This window comes from Hemiscyllium ocellatum, chromosome 4, assembly GCF_020745735.1.
Source record: "Hemiscyllium ocellatum isolate sHemOce1 chromosome 4, sHemOce1.pat.X.cur, whole genome shotgun sequence".
NCBI lineage: Eukaryota > Metazoa > Chordata > Chondrichthyes > Orectolobiformes > Hemiscylliidae > Hemiscyllium > Hemiscyllium ocellatum.
The window spans coordinates 33,903,054-33,921,534 of NC_083404.1; the positions used below are offsets into that span (position 1 = coordinate 33,903,054).

General features: G+C 39.5%; 1 protein-coding gene across 1 annotated transcript in view; it reads right to left on the minus strand.

Moving 5' to 3' along the window:
• Window positions 1-1,260: 1,260 nt before the first annotated feature.
• The window catches only part of LOC132815175 (serine/threonine-protein kinase DCLK2-like), a 37,591-nt gene continuing 20,370 nt past the window's right edge, over window positions 1,261-18,481 (minus strand). The window contains exons 3-6 of the mRNA XM_060823988.1: window positions 11,859-13,663; window positions 6,042-6,174; window positions 2,499-2,666; window positions 1,261-1,788 (exon numbers count right to left, since the gene is read on the minus strand). Coding sequence (XP_060679971.1) covers window positions 1,571-1,788; window positions 2,499-2,666; window positions 6,042-6,174; window positions 11,859-13,663 — 2,324 coding nt within the window. The 3' untranslated portion in view covers window positions 1,261-1,570. The remainder of the gene's footprint in view (window positions 1,789-2,498; window positions 2,667-6,041; window positions 6,175-11,858; window positions 13,664-18,481) is intronic.

The window sequence follows — 18,481 nt, forward strand, 5'->3', positions numbered from 1 at the left end:
AAGTTGGTTAGTGCTACAATACAGTACAATTATGTACAAAACCCTGGAACAGTTTAGACATTAATATAAACATATACCACAGATTGACTTAAAATACGGATTTTGAGAGTTAAAACTTTCCAGCTAAACCATTTGATGTAGAATTTAGCAGGCCCATCAATCAACATATGCCCCTTTCACAGAAATGCCCCAAGATCCAGCCTATTATGAGCATAAGAATGGCCTTTCCTGGTGAGTCAGGTTGAGTGGTGTTTTAGGACAAAAAGTACAATAGTGATTTTGGGTGGGGGCACTGAGTGGGGGTGTGCAATAATGCAGATGTAGTGAAGCATGAGTAGTTATGAAGTTGCGAAGTATGAGTACGTTAGGATTTCAGTACCCTTCATGATGAGACAGGTCATGCACGCTCACTATAATATCGAGATTTCAATTGCCTCTTACCTGTTAATAAAAAATACTGTATCTTATCCTTGGGTCTTCGTGAGGACCAGTACTCTGAATACTACCAAGCAGTCCTCAATTTCAGTTGTCAACTGGGTGAATTCCTGACTAAGACTGATATCACTGATTAAAAAAAGGTGGCTGATTGGTTTGTATTTTTGTGTGTGCGCACAACTGGCTGCATGTTTCATGTAATGTTCTGAATTTGTTTCCAAATACAGCAGAATTCTTGCAATGATTTATTTTCAGCCTGAGTTGGACAAGGGATTTTTAAAAGTGTACTAGTTTTCCTGATGCATGATCCAGGTATTTGTGGATCAGGAGCATTGACAGTCATGTGGTTAGATTTGATGGAATAGCCAGTCAGCTTTTATCCATCATTTCTATATAGAATCATAGAGATGTACAGCATGGAAACAGACCCTTCGGTCCAACCTGTCCCTGAAATAACAGATAACTGCATTTTCCTAGTTTCAATATTGTTAAAAACCCACAGATGGTCATAGCTGTTTTACGTCATCAATGCTACACATACTAGAAATGAGGGGAGAGACCTGTTTCACCTCATGTCTGTCTCAGATTGACTGAAAATGTCCAGGGAACAGCATTGAGATCTTCCTTCCATTTGCTATTAGCAATGTTAGTTACAAATAAAATCTAAAATTTCTAAAATAAAATCCTAACAAAAAATAGTTTTCATGTTTTTTTTAATGTATAATTTATTTATTAGATTACTTACAGTGTGGAAACAGGCCCTTTGACCCAACAAGTCCACACCAATCCTCAAAAGAGCAACCCACCCAGACCCATTCCCCTACATTTACCCCTTCACCTAACAGTACGGGCAATTTAGCATGGCCAATTCACCTAACCTGCATATCTTTGGACTGTGAGAATAAACTGGAGCACCCGGAGGAAACCCACGCAGACCCACGGGGAGAATGTGCAAACTCCACACAGACAGTTGACTCGAGACAGGAATTGAACCTGGGTCTCTGGCGCTGTGAGGCAGCAGTGCTAACCTCTGTGCCACCATACCGCTACTCCGAATACATTCATTCATTCATGTTGGAAAATCAGCTGCCAGTAGACTTATTTTGTTTTTGATTGAAGCTGGGACATTTCAGAGTCAGCATCTCAGGCTGGGCCTCTGTGTTGCAGTGTTCAGAATCTCCTGTTGATGACAGCGCCTGAAATGTTGCCCGATGTTCATACTTACTTCCCGCTGTAAATTGTGGGTGCTCCGCTTGGCTGCTGACCAGATCCAAGCATGCTTGAGGACCTGCTGTGCAGTGTATCTATTTCTGGGATTCACTACCAGCAGCTTGCTCACAAGATCCTTAGCACCTGATCAAAGCAGAACACGAAACAATCATGTAAGTCATGCCACTAATGACTGAAGCACTGGCACAGAGTCAAAAGTAACAAGGAGACAGTTTTGGAAAGTGACTTTTCCAGTTGTAGGGTCCTGAAGTGGACAGACACCTACCTGGACTGCATGATAATAATGCAAATCACCCCACTGAAAATTTAAACACCCCAGATAATTATGTCAACTGTGAATGTGTCAGGACCTCTTCAGTCCTCCACCATTGACCGAACTCTGCTGGTTCTGGATCTCCATGCAAGCTGCCAATTTCCTGTTCCCTTCCCTTATGCCATAGAGTTACACAAGGAAAACTGCTAACCTATTTGCATAAAGCCAACTGGTGGATGACACCTTGAGATGAACATGTACTAGGTTTCATTAGATTCTTGTGCATGATTGACTTGATCAGGAAAGTAGGGCATACTTACATAAAGATTTAACGAGTCTTCATTGTAAGTGTATTAAAAGAAATAAACCAGCACAGGAAAGCGAAAGGCTCAACCCATCATAAACATACCACTGCAGTTAATCTCTAAATGTGAACCAGCTGTCAGAAAGCAAAATTCCAGTTCCCACCTCATTAAGTTGTCTTAATGTCACATTTCCCCAAATTGTCTGCCCCATAAAATCCCCAAATTCACTACCTATCTAATTTAACTGACTAGTCACAGCATAAAATGAATCTCACCATCAGAAATACTGTCCCAATACGGAGAGAGGAATTCATATTCTCCAAGTTGGATCATTTCAAATAACTCCTCTTGGTCTCGCTCCAGACTACGAAATGGAGGAAAGCCACAGAGCAGGATATACAGGATTACACCAGTGGCCCACATATCCACTTCAAACCCATAGCCTATGAAAAGAATGTAACCAAATGTTAAATAGAGTATGGACTGACTTCAGTAGGTACACAGATACTAACTGTAGTTGAAGGTCAAAACAGTGTTCTATTGAACTTAGTGTTACAAAAGGAGGAGTAGGTTGAGTGGAAGAGTTTCTCTTTTATACATTGGAATAGTAGAGACTAAGTAATTAAATATGAAGAAGGCAAATTTAACTTACTGCCCCAAAATGATATTAGTAACATAAAATTATAGCCTGAATAAAGCTGTATGTAGCACAGGGGTAAATAAATGGTTAAATGCCTATTTTATTGAAAGTTCAACATTTCACTCAACATTAATGCACAGGTATAAAATGCTATTAATCAAAAATAATAAATTATGAAGTGGAAGTAGGAACACTTCCATTGTACACAGCCTTAGTCACATCTCGGCTGCAGTAATGTGTTTGTGCACAGCACCTCAGACAGCCTGGTCTGACTTTAGAGGAGGTACAGCATAGATTCATCAGAACAGCATTTAAAGTGTTAAATCATACAGCTAGGTTGCATAAAGTTGACTGGTTTCCCTGAAATTTAAAATGTTGAGGGTAATTCTAATTGAAATATTTAAAAGTAGAGAGGTTTGATACTCTTGATGCATAAAAAATATTCCCTCTGCTGAAGGAATCCAGAAAAAATATAGTATAAAATTAGAGCTTAAATTAAGCAATTTGGCATGGAATCAGAAAGGACTGTTGCACACTGTGTGTACTGGAAGCCTAGAATTGTCTCCCAAAATACTGCGGCTGCTGGATCAATTGAAACTTTCAAGACTATAGATTATAGGCATTTGTAGTGCAGGGCATCAAGGGGTACTGATCAAATGAAGTTGAGGGACTCCGCTATGGTCTAATTGAATTTAATTCAGCAGGATGGGGTTGAATGGCTAATTCCTGTACCTCCATTTCTACACATAAGCACTGCATATGCTGAAGCAAGTTAAATCAGGGTACAGTCAATATGGGAAGGGAAATTCAGGGTAATGTGACTAGGACACACATGTGAATAATGGAATTCCACTTGTCTAGGGAATTAACACCAATTTGCACTGGCTGGTCATTGCAGTTTTGTATGGGAACTTCTACATAATTCTGAATCATTTCAGGGGATGGAAGGAGAATTGGTGAGATATTGGAAGTTCAACTTCAACATTACTAAGGAGCACTCCTGATGTATTAAAATCTAGAAAATTACTACATGGTGCAACATAAGATTCCCAGCCAGGAGGCAAGTTCTGGACGAGGTATTTTTCATTTGCAAGTATTTTCTCCAACAGCTTCAGTATAGAAACATCTTAAGCTTGCTGACCCCCAATTTATTCTCCTTATAGTTGATGCTCAGTGACACCAGTTAGTGGGAATATAATAACATTAAAATCTACTCTGTCACAAAGAAATAAATTACCCAATTTTCGGTTGTTGATTCTCCTAAACTGGGGTCAAACACATTTCTTCTCATGTCAGTAGCAAAACAAATTGTTAACATTTGGGAAACTTGTGATTTGAACTGAAATGTCAAGAATAATGCAACAGAGTGCACTAAATACAACTGTGTATTTTAATGAGGTCCATTACAAGTAACCAATAACAGAGGGAACACACTATCTAGTCTATGATGCTTAAATATTTATGTTATGGCAAATAGCTTTTCCGTTGTATGTGATGGCCATTTATTGGGGAGTTAGGATGGGGAGTTGTAGAATTTTAAGTTTCTGACTTGGTTTTGTAGCCACTATATTTATAATGCTGGTGCAGTTAAATTTGTGGTCAGTTATGACCCTGAAGATTTGATTGTGGGGGAATTAGAGATAGTAATTCTATTGCATGTCGTTGGGCAATAGTTAGATCCTCTTTTGTTGGATATGATTATTCTCTGGCACTTGTATGGAGTGAATGTTACTCAAACCTAAATATGATCCTGATCTTGCTACATATGACCGCAGGCAGCTCTATTATTTATGGGCAATGGGGCAGAACATCCAGTAATAAACATTCCTACTTCAGTTCTCATGATGAGGGAAGTTCAGTTGAAAATTTTTGGGTCCAGATGAATATCCTAAGGAAATCCTGAGCAACACGATGGAGCAGAGATCATTGACCTCCAAAAACCACACCATCATCTTTTGTGCTATGTAGGCTGCGAGCCAGTGTTGAGTTGTCTTCATAACTCTCATTAATTTCAATGTTACACCTTGATGCCACAGGGTCAAATTCTGCCTTGATGTCAAAGCCAGTCACCCTTACCTCTTTGAATTTATCTTTGTCTATGTGTGGATAAAAGCTGTAATGAAGTCTGGAGCCAGTTGGTCCCGGCAGAACCTAATATTCTTCTAAACAGTCTGCATCTGGCAGCAAAATTCTTGCAATTCTCTACTCAGATTAGAGTTAAAACTGCTACATCATTGGGTTGCAATATGCATATTTTAGCAAAAGGCTCGACATACTTTGGCTGGCAGCTTTCCTACCTTTTCCGAAGAGTTAGTAAAAATTGGCAACAGTGACCCTAGGTGGGTCACTGAAGGCTAAGTTACCCATTACATTATAACTATTTATGTGACCCGAGGTGGGTCACTGAAGGCTAAGTTACCCATTACATTTTAACTATTTATGAGCTTGGTAGGGTCAAAAATCAATCCATATTTAAGCATAATGAAATTCTTTCAAGGAAGAAAAGTCTGCAGGAGTACGAATCAGTACTTTTGTATAAATGAGTTGATAGAAAAAAAATCACTTTGTCCACAAACTGTGTCTGTATTCCCACAAAACCCTCAACCCACAGCAGGCCAGTGCCTACATGATGAAGTTTGCCACGATGGGTCTTGCAGTGCTTCAGTACAGAAGGTCTGAGCAATGACTAGTTATAAAACATTCTCTCCAAAAATCATTAAATAGGAAGTCAAACATCCACATTCAACTCCATTTTACACAGTGGGCTGAAAGAATTGGTTTTGTAAATCGAATAACCTTTGGTCATTCCAGAGCCTGTACATTTATTGAAAGGTACAGTCTGCCTTCAGCACCCAAGGTCTCCCATTTAAGTGGCACATGATGGTACTTCACTAACCACTTCAAGCGATGAAAGCTTTTTGTTGCATGAAAGAGATTAACAGATAATGGAGAACAGTACATTAGGTGCAGGACTAAAAGCAAATACAAAGCAGACAACAGAAGAAGCATTATCAAGGAATAACAAAATATGCTGCACAGCAAATAAATGTCTTGCAACACTCCTGTGCAATAATAGGAATAATGGCTAACACCAACAAACCAATGGCTAACACCAATAAACAAGTTTATAATATTTAATTCCTACTATTAGGATATATTTTCCAATTGTCTTTAATACCTTTTTCAGACAGGATTTCAGGAGCCACATATGTTGGTGTCCCACACACAGTAAATATGGGGCTGGTCACTTTCAAAGCGAGGCCAAAGTCAGCTAGTTTTAATACTGGGCTTCCATCAGCTTTATGTTGAACCTACAATTGGAAGTCGAACACTTAGAAGAAATAGAATGAAATAGTTCATGACCACAGAAAATATATTGTTCAATGCAAAGTTTGTTAGGAAGTAGATGCTTATCAAGGAGTTTACCTATATACAGTGTATAAACCCCTCCACATAGCATTAACATGTCACAACTGTTGTCTGAGTGAGATTTCTGACACAGCTATCCTGAGCAATACAAGATGGATTATTGATTTTCGTAGGAACATTATGGGCACTGTTATGTTGTGGCTATTCCCATTAGGAGTGGGCTTGGGACTATCTAACCGCACTTCACATACAGCTTTTAAAGCTACAAGTGAAGATTTTTGTTACACCTGTCTAAGCTGGATGGATGTGAACTTCAGCCTACAAGTGAAAGGTCCAATGCACTAACTAGTCTCTGAGCAATGTTTTTCAAAATTCACTACAAATTTCAATGTAACCTGATGAATTTAAATTTTACAGACTAGCAAAACTTTACATAACAGGAACAGGAATCTAGATGTACTGTTTCCTGCTGTGACCTCTCAGAATCATATTACAATACAAATAATTACATACATGATATAATGAAGGGCTTCATTTGACCATCATGTTTTTGCCAGCTCCTCTAGTGAATTTATTCACTTCATCCAATTGCTGGAAGTCAGTGCCTCACTGGGAATGTAAACTTTATCATCAACAGCCAGGGTCAAACTAACCCTTGGAGAATGCTGTCAAGTTTAAACTCCAAGAGTGAAATAAGGAGAGAGACATGCAGCTGCGGCACAGCCACTTCAAAGCAGATTCACTGGGTTTAGTCTTAAAAAGCAGTGAAAATCATAGAATCTTGACAGTGTGGCAACAGGCCATTTGACCCAACAAGTCCACACTGATCCTCCAAAGAGTAACCCATCCAGACCCATTCCCCACCCTATTACTCTACATTTAACCATGACTAATGCACCTAAGCTACACATCCCTGAACACCAAGGGCAATTTATTATAGCTAATTCATCTAACCTGCACATCTTTGAACCCAAAGGAAACCCACTCAGACATGAAGAGAAAGTGCAAACTCCACACAGACAGTTGCCTAAGGCTGGAATTGAACCCAGGTCCCTGGTGCTGCGAGGCAGCAGTGCTCACCACTGAGCCGCCATGCCACCAAATATTAGCTGAAATATGGGAAATTATTTTCAGCCAGTGAATGGGTATCATTTTTAGTCATGGAATGACTTCTAACTCAATTTGGAAACATTTCCATAGGGAAAGATGGACTTTTAATGTATCTTTCCAAGGGAAGTGAGCATCACTGAGAGGGCCAGCATTTGTTACACATCCCTAATAGCCCTTATAGTGAATGATTTGCTATATAATTTCAAGGGAAACATAAGAGTCAGTCATGTTGCTGAGGATCTGGAAGTACCCAGAGCAGAATGAATAAGGATGAGATGTCACCTTCCCTAGTGAACCATTTAAGGTTTAATGACAATTGATCAAAGTTTCATCATCACTAGTCATAAAACTAGCTTTCATTTCCAGATTTTATTAATTGAATTGGAATTTCACAAGGTGCTGTGACAGGATTTAAACCTTCATCCCGACAACATTGGCCTGTACTTCTGCAAAACTAGTCCAGCAACATTACTGCTCCACCACCATTTCCCCAGCTTTACAGAAATGACCTTCAGGAAATGTGACCAAGATCACAGAATCAAGATGAGATAACGATCAATGAATTACACAGGTATTAGATAGATACTCCTACAATAGCCTAATTAAGTGGCATAACTGCAAGCAATCATGTGACTGACACAAGAACTCCAATCACATAAAATCTAAAACTGGACTAGCGAAAAACATTTCACTCCATTATCTCTCCAACCAGTCATGATTTGGAGATGCCGGTGTTGGACTGGGGTGTACAATGTTAAAAATTACACAACACCAGGTTATAGTCCAACAGGTTTAATTGGAAGCACACAAGCTTTCCGAGCGACGGTCCTTCATCAGGTGATAGTGGAGGGCTCAATCGTAACACAGAATTTATAGCAAAAATTTACAGTGTGATGTAACTGAAATTATACATTGAAAAATTGAATGTCTGTTAAGCCTTTCATCTGTTAGAATACAGTGATAGTTTCACTTCTTTCATGTGTAAATCACAAAACCTTTTTTTAAAAGTTGCATTCTTGGGCTAGCTGTTAACAATGGTGATAGCTAGACAATATGTTGATCATATTGTCTAGCTATCACCATTGTTAACAGCTAACCCAAGAATGCAACTTTTAAATAAAAGGTTTTGTGATTTACACATGAAAGAAGTGAAACTATCATTGTATTCTAACAGATGAAAGGCTTAACAGACAATCAATTTTTCAATGTATAATTTCAGTTACATCACGCTGTAAATTTTTGCTATAAATTCTGTGTTACGATTGAGCCCTCCACTATCACCTGATGAAGGAGCGTCGCTCCGAAAGCTTCCAATTAAACCTGTTGGACTATAACCTGGTGTTGTGTGATTTTTACCTCTCCAACTAAGTTGACTGAGGTAATTAATTGATCTTCATTGCCTCACATAGTGTTACATCCTTCCTTCTCATACAAACTTATAGGCTGTTTCAATTTCAGTTACTACCTCTGGGGTCTCCTCAAATGACCGGAGGTGGTTTCTGACCTGGATGCATACATGGCAATTTGCCATTTGGCTTTGAGATTGGAATCTTGTTGAGTGGTCAGGGATCTGTGATAGTGAGAAACCTATGCTGCCTTTCTTTGGAGAAAATTTGCCAAACCACAAGCCAAGTGGGAAAGCCAATAATGGAATCAAGATTGTGCATGTGAATTCTCACCTACTGACAGCTGCTGACTAATCAGATGCCGACAAGTGTTGCTCTTCAACACACCACTGGATAGATAATTGCATGTTCCTGAAAGAGTTTACACTGAATCCTCTGGATTGCACTGCAACTCCATCCACATGCAGGCAATAAGGGGTTCTCCCCCACTTCTCAATGTTGTTCATTCATACTAAAAGAGTTTCAGTTGCTGGCAGTGCAGGAAGATTCAGATAGAGACAGCAAACTGGTTTCAGGTATGCCACTATCCTATCTAATTGAGTTCCTGTTCCTTTCTCTGCAAGCTTGCCATCAGAGACAGCAGAAGATTCTACCCTGTCATGTGCAAAGGGAGGAGGATTTCTATATTTATTGCAGGGACCTAAGGCTCTTATTGTCACTTGCTGGATCTGCCATAAACCTCAACATGGAGGAACCGGAAACCAGTGACAAATTGTAGATAGGTGGCAATTCTAATGGGAGAGTAAGGTTATTTGCATATTTCAGCTGAGTAATTAGCATTTAATGCCTAGTTGGCAGTCTAGGCATCATCATCAAAATTTTATCACATTGAAATCTGTGGTTTTACCCAATTTTCCACCAGTACAGGGCCTGAATATAGACAACTGATCCCCGGTCTGATGCAGACTTCAAAGGAATTTTGAAGAGGCAATTAATAAATGTCCGGCAACTCCAAATCATAACAAGTATCCTGTCCAAGTAATTAATAGTGCTGTGAAGATCTGATTGATCTTTTGGGACCATAAATCGCATAACTTGAGGATTTTCTACCTTTTCTTCTAACTATCTTATATTATTCACTGATGTTTCTTTTATAAATAATCAGCAGATTCATTGGACGGTCCTCAATATGCAGCCAAGAATAAAATTTCAATCATCATTACCGAGAAGCTTTTGACTTTTTTAATAGACCTACAAATTGAATCCAAAGTAACTGCTGTAGTCTTTATGGAGCTTTTCCTCTGCAAATCTAGCAGGTCCACTGACAGATGGACAAGTCATGAGAGCTTTACTGGACCAGAGACCTTCAAGTGGATAAGATGGCACACTGCTTTCATTCAGAGAGCTGTTTTCCATGAGTATGGCAACTGTATTCTGGCCTAGAATAAAAGTTTCTATTCAGAGTTGTCATAGATTGTTCTTTGTCAAGGTAGAGCCAACTCATCTGTTCTAGTGATCCATAAAGAATCTTTGTGTGCAAGTTGTGTTTAAGAAAGAATGTCATATTTGTGTTGAAAGTAATGAATGACAAGTATCAAAGCTAGGTTCCCCTGCTGTTTCCTCTGTGAATTGAAGAAACCAGACTCTCACCTACTGGAAAAATAATTCTTTTAAAATATTAACACTTGGAAATTGTGTAAATTCAAGCATATTGGACTGGTTTCTCAACAACAGCTTTTTCTTTCGTTTAAACTTAACATTATTCCCCTTTGGCTCTTTGGTCCTGAAGTTTTAAGAAGTCCAACAATGGTTCGAATTCAATGACCACTCATTTAGTGTCCTCAGAAAATGTACATGATTGGAAACTAAACTCAAAGAAAATGATTAAGGGCAACTAGAGATAGGCAAAAATACTGGCCAGTTTACATTTCGGGAAAAATCCCTTCATCAGGAATGCCCGAAACGTTGATTGTCCTGCTCCTCGGATGCTGGCTGACCTGCTGTGCATTTCCATCACCACACTCTTGACTCTAATCTCCAGCATCTTCAGTCCTCACTTTTTCCTAGTTAAAAATACTGGCCAGCTAGGGACGCCCACATTCTATGAATGAATTTAAAAAATGCTAATCCAGTTTCTGGGACAGAAGGAGGTGCATTAACAGTTCATGAATGAGAAAACCTATATTCCACAAACACCTATCAGTCCAATGAATAGAAGAATTAGAGTAGGATCCTTTCACTTTTGATAGCATCTTAAAAGTAAATTTTATAATAATAATGAAATGTTTCAAACATATCGAATAAAACTGTTAACTCACATTACATACTAAACCAAAGATTCATTCAAGCCAGAAGGGCAACTTTTACAAAGCATTAACTAATTTATGGCTCACATATTTACATTGTGTTCATCACTTTTGAAATAAATTGTAAATCTTACTGGTCCCCATTCTTTAGCCTCATATTCATCAGGCATTAATTTCAACAGATAGGAATGTATAGATAGGACACATTGGATCTATGTTTGAGCTTCCAATATACAATCCTGACATAAGCTCAACACCAAAATTTACTCCAAAATTTCAAAAGGGAGAACTTTTTAATTCAGAATCTGAAAGTTTTCTGACACATTATGAAACCTCATATAACTTTGCTCCTTGTTTATTACATGATCAGGTGGGTGCTTTCTAAATGATGCATAGACATTAGACTTCTCTGTTAAATTTCCAAGATATCTACAATCAATAAGTAGAAAGGGTAAGTTGAAGTTAGATAACATAATGAATTATATTTAAAGAATAAAAATAGCTATTGTTAATATTATAATGATATTCAAAATACCATGTGGGCAAAAGCACGATTTTCTCTAAAGCATAAAGTATGACATATATAGTTCCTTCAACATCCCAACGAACTCTCAGATAAAATAAACCAAGTCACCTAAGTTATCAGGGCAAGTAACCAACCTCTCAGTGAAATCCCAAGGAGGACAGAGATAAAGCGGATAAAGATTCTAAAAATTAAACTGCTTAGGACACAACCATTAACATTGGGATGAAGTAAATAGTGGATTTAACACTGTGAATCCACGAGTGATGGATAAATGAGGAAGAATGCAATATTAAGAATAGATACACTCTGTAGTGTAAAAACGACTTGTCAGTACTTACAAGAAGATTTTCTGGTTTCAAATCACGATGCACAATGTTCTTTCCGTGGATGTATGCTAATGCATCACAAAGGTTGTCCATCATAAGGGCAGCATTGCTTTCTGTAAACTTAACACTGTCTGTAATTGCATCAAATAGGTCTCCTCCATGAATGTATTCCATAATAAGGTATATTTCACCCTCTGTCTCAAACTCTTCAATGAACCTCACAATATGAGGGTGAGAAAGGCTCCTTACAATTGCAATTTCATTTTCAATCATGACCTCTTTTCCTTTTAACTTAGATTTGTCAATGATTTTCACTGCATATTCATATTCTGTATTCCTAAGCCGACATTCTTTTACTAAAGCAAAGTTACCATCTCCAATAGTTCTACCAATTTCATAATAATGCTCAATTTCTCTTCGAAGTTGTGATTGCTGTGGTCTTGACATCAGTAATTGTGTTTCTCTAGAGTGAATGCTATGGTCTTCTTTGATTAAGGGCTGTTCCATTCTGATTGTTTTCACAGGTTGGTTTTGAGCTTTTTCCACTTCTTCATCATTCCATGTTTGTTCTTCCTCATCCCTTGAAGTTTCCTGACCACAACAGCATTTTTTTGTATCTTCTTGCTTTGACATTTTACAGTTTTCATCTCTTAGAGCATGCGATTTATCTTCCGTTCTCCATTGGTGATCCTCCTTTTGCCCTTGTTGTCTTTCAGGCTTCACTTTATCCCATTTATCTGTTTCTCTTTCTTCTTTAATGCTCTTCTGTTCCCACCTTATATTCTTCATTGGCTGTTCGCCTTCAGTGTCACATTTATCTTCTTTCCATTTATTTCTGTTTCTTGCTACCTCTCTCCTTTCCATTTCCTTAAACTCATAAGACATTTTTTGTTTACTATTGGCTTCAATTCTATCTTCTTCCCATTCAGTTCTTCCCACCTGCAATATCTTCATTTCTTCCATTCTTTTGCATCCTCTTTCATATGTCTCTATATCCTTTTCTGTTCCTCTACTCTTCTCCTTGCTTTTATGCTTCTTCTCCTTTTTGTTGATTTGGTATTTATCCATTTCTTCTTTGTCCCTGTCCAAGTTTCCATCATTCTTCTGCTGTCTTGCTATCTCATCCAGCTCTCTGTACTCTCTTGCCCATCTCTCCTGTCCCCATTTCCGAGCTCTCTCTCTTTCTTGTTGTCCCACTCTGGTTCGGACTTCTTCCATCTTTTTGGCAATTTGTTTTTCGGATTGAGCAACTTCAGCATTTTTGAATCTTATCTCACTGCGTCTGTAGGGAGGTTTCTCAGAATGACACCAGTGTCGCTGGATCAAGCTCCAGGCATATGGATTCTTGGGATAGAGTTCTCTTAATACTTTCTTTATATCGCTCATAGTTATCTGCTCTCTGCCAGCAGCAATAAACACATCATCTCCTCTGTAAAAGTCTGAAATACTTCTCACTTCTTTCCCTTTCAAATTGTACAGCTTCTTCACACATTCACCTTTGCCATGGAGATGTCTCATAGCTTCTGCGATATCACTTATGAGTTGCTCAAATGTCTGCGTGCAGTATCTGTTCAAAAGAATGGTCACCTTCTTATGTGATTGCCCACTTGCTTTTATTATTGTCATGATCCTCGGTTTTGCAGGAATGTTGTCAGGGTGGATAGCATGACAGCAGCCCCTTTTGTGAAGGAGGGTATTGCGATTGGTCGCACCAGACAATGGCTGTCCGAAAGTACCCCGTCCTATGGGTGGATATATTGCCTTCAAGTTATCTTCCTGCAGCTCACTGCTTAGGTCATCAAACAAGGCTTGTTTCTCTGCAAAACAGAAGATTTAATCGTTTAGTCTGCCTAGTTACACCAGTTTTTTTCAAAAATTAAAACCAGAAAAGCTCCTATGATCAACATTCTCCAGCATGAGTGCACAATATGCAAGTGACTTACATAAGACTGAATTATTCCTTTGCACTATGCTAAGGATCTAAATAGGAGAGAGCTTAGATGTTGGTTGTTCTTTTTTAAAAAAAGAGTTCTCATTGACCTAGTCGTCATCAAATGCAATTCGTAAATGAACCACTGAGGGTCTGGAGACAACACTCACTGTGACACATTGTACATCACGTGTTAAGAAGCAATTTTTAATCTTAAATTATGATTAAGCCTCTCAAACTGGTCAGGAATTTTGCAACAATTAGTTTCTCCACTGCTACTTTATGACCCTGCCTTTATTTCCATTAACCTGTAAAGTCAACATTGCCTCAAAGGTTTAATTGCAATTGAATCCAAACTCAATTTAATTGTATTTCCCAATATTATACAATTTAAACTTTAATTCCTAAAGCTAAAAATGATATTCTAAAACACCAAAAACCATAAATTACATATTCACAACAATAGCTACCAAGGAAGCAGCACTGAAATTGGCACAGTGTAACATAAGTAGTGAGATCTATCAGTCTACACTCAACATGTCACACAGAGCAGAATTAAGCAGGTGTAAATCCTGAAGGTGTCCAGTAATTGACTGTATAGGTCCTAGCGTTTATGAAAATAACAGAGGTGCAGGCCTTAAGTCCTGGTCTTTCAATAAAAATGGTTCCTGTGTACCAGCAGTTGTTTCATCTGACTGCAAGGGAACGAGTGTAGCATGTGGGAAGTTTGCCCATGAGATGGTGGTGCTGTGCTAGTTCCTTGAATTCCTACCGTCTTTTTGATGTAGAAATGTTGTTAGAGAGGGAATTCCAGGATTCTGGCCCAGTGACACTGAAGAAATGGTGATGCATTTCCAAGTCAGGATAATCAGCGCCTTGGAGGGGAACTTGCAGGTTGTGGGGGTTCCCATGTATTTGCTGCCCTTGTCCTTCTTGATGGTCATTGGTTTCTAAGTTGCTGTCCAAGTGCCCTTGGGTGAATTGTTTCAGTGAATCTTATAGATGGTACACACTGCTGCTTGAGCATTGGTAATGGAAGGATGTGATGCAAATCTTTATGGATGTGATGCCAATCAAGTGAACTGCTTTGTCTTAGATGGTGCCAATCTTTTTGAGTGTTGTTGGAGCTACACTCCTCCAGGCAAATGGAGAGTATTCCATCACACTCCTGACTTGCATCTTGTAGATGGTGGACAGGATTCTAGGGTCAGGTATCTAGTTACTTATGGCAAGATTCCTACACATTAATCTTATTTATATTGACAATCCATATCAGTTTTTAGTTAATAGTAACTTCACCAGGATGTAATTAGTAGGAGAAAGTTAAAAAATCATACAACATCAGGTTATAGTCCAACAGGTTTACTTAGAAGCACTAGCTTTCGGAGCGCTGTTCCTTCATCAGGTGGTTGTCAGGCAACCTGGTGAAGGAGCAGTGCTCCAAAAGCTAATGCTTCCAAATAAACCTGTTGGACTATAACCTGGTGTTGTGTGATTTTTAACTTTGTCCACTCCAGATCAATACTGACACCTCCGAGTCATTAGTAGGAGATTCAGTGATAGCAATGCTATTGAAGGAGAAAGTGAGGACTGCAGATGCTGGAGATCAGAGCTGAAAATGTGTTTCTGGAAAAGCACAGCAGGTTAGGCAGTATCCAAGGAACAGGAGAATCGACGTTTCAGGCATGAGCCCTTCTTCAGGAATGAGGAAAGTGTGCCAAGCAGGCTAAGATAAAAGGTAGGGAGGAGGGACTTGGGGGAGGGGCATTGGAGACATCCATCACCAGACCATAGCAACACGACGGCTGGAGGAAGAGCGTCTCATCTTCTGCCTCCAACCACAAGGGATGAACTCAGATTTCTCCAGTTTCCTCATTTCCCCTCCCCCCACCTTGTCTCAGTCGGTTCCCTCAACTCAGCACCGCCCTCCTAACCTGCAATCCTCTTCCTGACCTCTCCGGCCCCACCCCCACTCCGGCCTATCACCCTCACCTTATCACCCTCACCTTAACCTCCTTCCACCTATCGCATTTCCAACACCCCTCCCCCAAGTCCCTCCTCCCTACCTTTTATCTTAGCCTGCTTGGCACACTTTCCTCATTCCTGAAGAAGGACTCATGCCTGAAACGTCAATTCTCCTGCTCCTTGGATGCTGCCTGACCTGCTGTGCTTTTCAAGCAACACATTTTCAATGCTTTTGAAGGTGAAGGGTCAATAGTTAGACAGTCTGTTGATGGAAATGGTCATTGCCTGGCACTTCTGTAAGTATTACGTGCTGCTCCTCAGTCCAACCCTGGATGTTATCCTGGTCTTGTTGCATTTGGAATTCTTCAGTATGAGGAGTCATGAATAGTGCTGAACATTGATGATTGCACAGTGAACATTCCCACTTCTGACCTTATAACGGAGGGAAGGCCATTAATGAAACAGTTGAAGATAGTTTGGCCAAGGACACAACCCTGAGGAACTTCTACAGAGATATGCTGGAACTGAGATGACCACCCTCCGACAATCAAAACTGTCTTCCTATGTATTAGATATCAACAGATATCTCCTTGATTCCCATTGGCTCCAGTTTTGCTTGGGCTCCTTAATTCCACATCAGGTCAAATGCAGCCTTGATGTCAAGGCAGTTGTTCACACCTCCCCTCTGAAGTTCACCTCTTTTATTCATGTTTCAACCAAGGCTGTAATTAGGTAAGAAGCTATGGTCCTTGGGCATCCCAAACAGGGTGGCAAGAGCAGATTACTGCTGAGTCGGTGCTGCTTGAAGGCACCTTTGATGCCACCTTCCATCACTTTACTACTGATGGGCCAATAATTGGGTAGGTTGGATTTGTCCTGCTTTGAGAGTACAGTATCCACCTCGGCAATCTTCCACATTGTTAAGTAAATGCAGTATTGTAGCTGTACAGGAATAGTTTGGTTTGGGGTATGGCAAATTCTCAGAATGTTGTCAGGCCCCATTCCTTTTACAGTATTCAGTGCCTTTAGCTATTTCTCGATATGTGGAGTGAATCAAACTGACCAAAATCTGGCATCTGTGTTGCTGAGACTTCCAGAGGAAGCCAGGATGGATCAACCATTTAGTACTTCTGGCTGGAGATTACTGTACATGTATCAGCCTTATTTTTTGTTGCTCTGAATTGGTGGGGCCTCCCATCATTTGAAGATGAGAGTATTTGTGGAGGCTCCTCCGACAGTGAGTTGTACATTTGTCCTCCACCATTCAAGGCTGGATGTAGCAGGACTGCAGAGTTTTAAACTGATATATTGCTTTTGGAATCACTTAACTTTGTCTATCACTTGCTGCATATGCTGTTTGGCACACAAGTAATCCTAAATTGTAGATTCTCCTGGTGAACACCTTATTTTAAAGCTATGCTGGTGCGGATTCTGGCATGCCCTCCCACACTCTTTATTGAACCACACTTGATGGTCATGATAGAGTGGGGTTTATGCCAAACTACGAGGTTATAGATTGCGTTGGAGTATAATTCTGCTGACGGACACTGAAATCTCCCAGAGAACAGTCTATGTCCTTGCCATCCTCCAAGTGGTGTTCAACATAAAAAAGTACCGATTCATCCATTGATGGTTCAGGTATGGGGAATGGAAGGTTTGGTCGGTAGGTAGTAATCAGCAGCTGATTTTGATCTAATGCCATGAGAGCTGTGGAGTCCGGAGTCATTTTTCAAGATTCCCAGGGTAAATCTCTTTTAACTGTATACTACTGTGAAGATACTACTGCCGAGTCTGCCCTGCCAGTGGGCTGGGAGTGGTAGTGTAGGGCATGGTGTAAGTCAGAAAATTAAAGTTTCATTGAAGCAAGAGAATGTAGTAATCATGGCGTGACTTCAGTCCACATATTGGACAGGTAAACTGAATCAGCGCCAATGCTATGGAGGAATTTGCAAGATGTAGATTTTTAGGTGTTCAAGTATTGGGTAAAGGATCAATTCGGCCACAATTTAATTGCATGGTGTACCTGACCTGAATGTTATGTGTCACTTTCTAGGCCAGGTTATACCCACACTCCACATTGAGCGAGCACAGACAAAAGCTAAAGTATCATCTGTTTACTCAATAGTACCCTACATGCTGAAACAATATGAATTATAATGATGATAAATATTGAAAAGCGTAACATATTCTGCCACTGGAGAAAGGAGGAGTTCTCCATATCAATCAGAGAAGGAAATGAAAGGCAGTCTTCTCTTTGATTACATCAAACAGCACTGAAACTAAGAAGCCAGCATCATTATTCTTTTAGGTCGGATCTCTATTTCAATGACAATAAGAATAGAAGATGCTAAGAATAATCAGCAGGTCTGCCAGCATCTGCAGAGAGAGAAAAAAAAAGGTAAAACCTGTAAGGTCTGTTACTTGATTTAACTCAGACCTGTTCTTTCCACAGATGCTGCCAGACATACTGAGTACTTTCCAGCATTTTCGGATTTAATTTCACATATCAAGCAATGTTTTGCTAGTTTCCACTGAATATACTCCAATTATATAGGTTACATTTTTACTGTTCCTCAACATTTCTTCCAAAAACACACACAAAATGAATAGACTTTCCAAACTGATAATTCTGCTGCTGTAGAAGGTAAAATGCTTGAAATTGACTTGCCACATATAGCAACAACTGAGTATGACACTGCATAGCTAATTCATACATTGGGGTAGATAGTAAGTCTGTGCT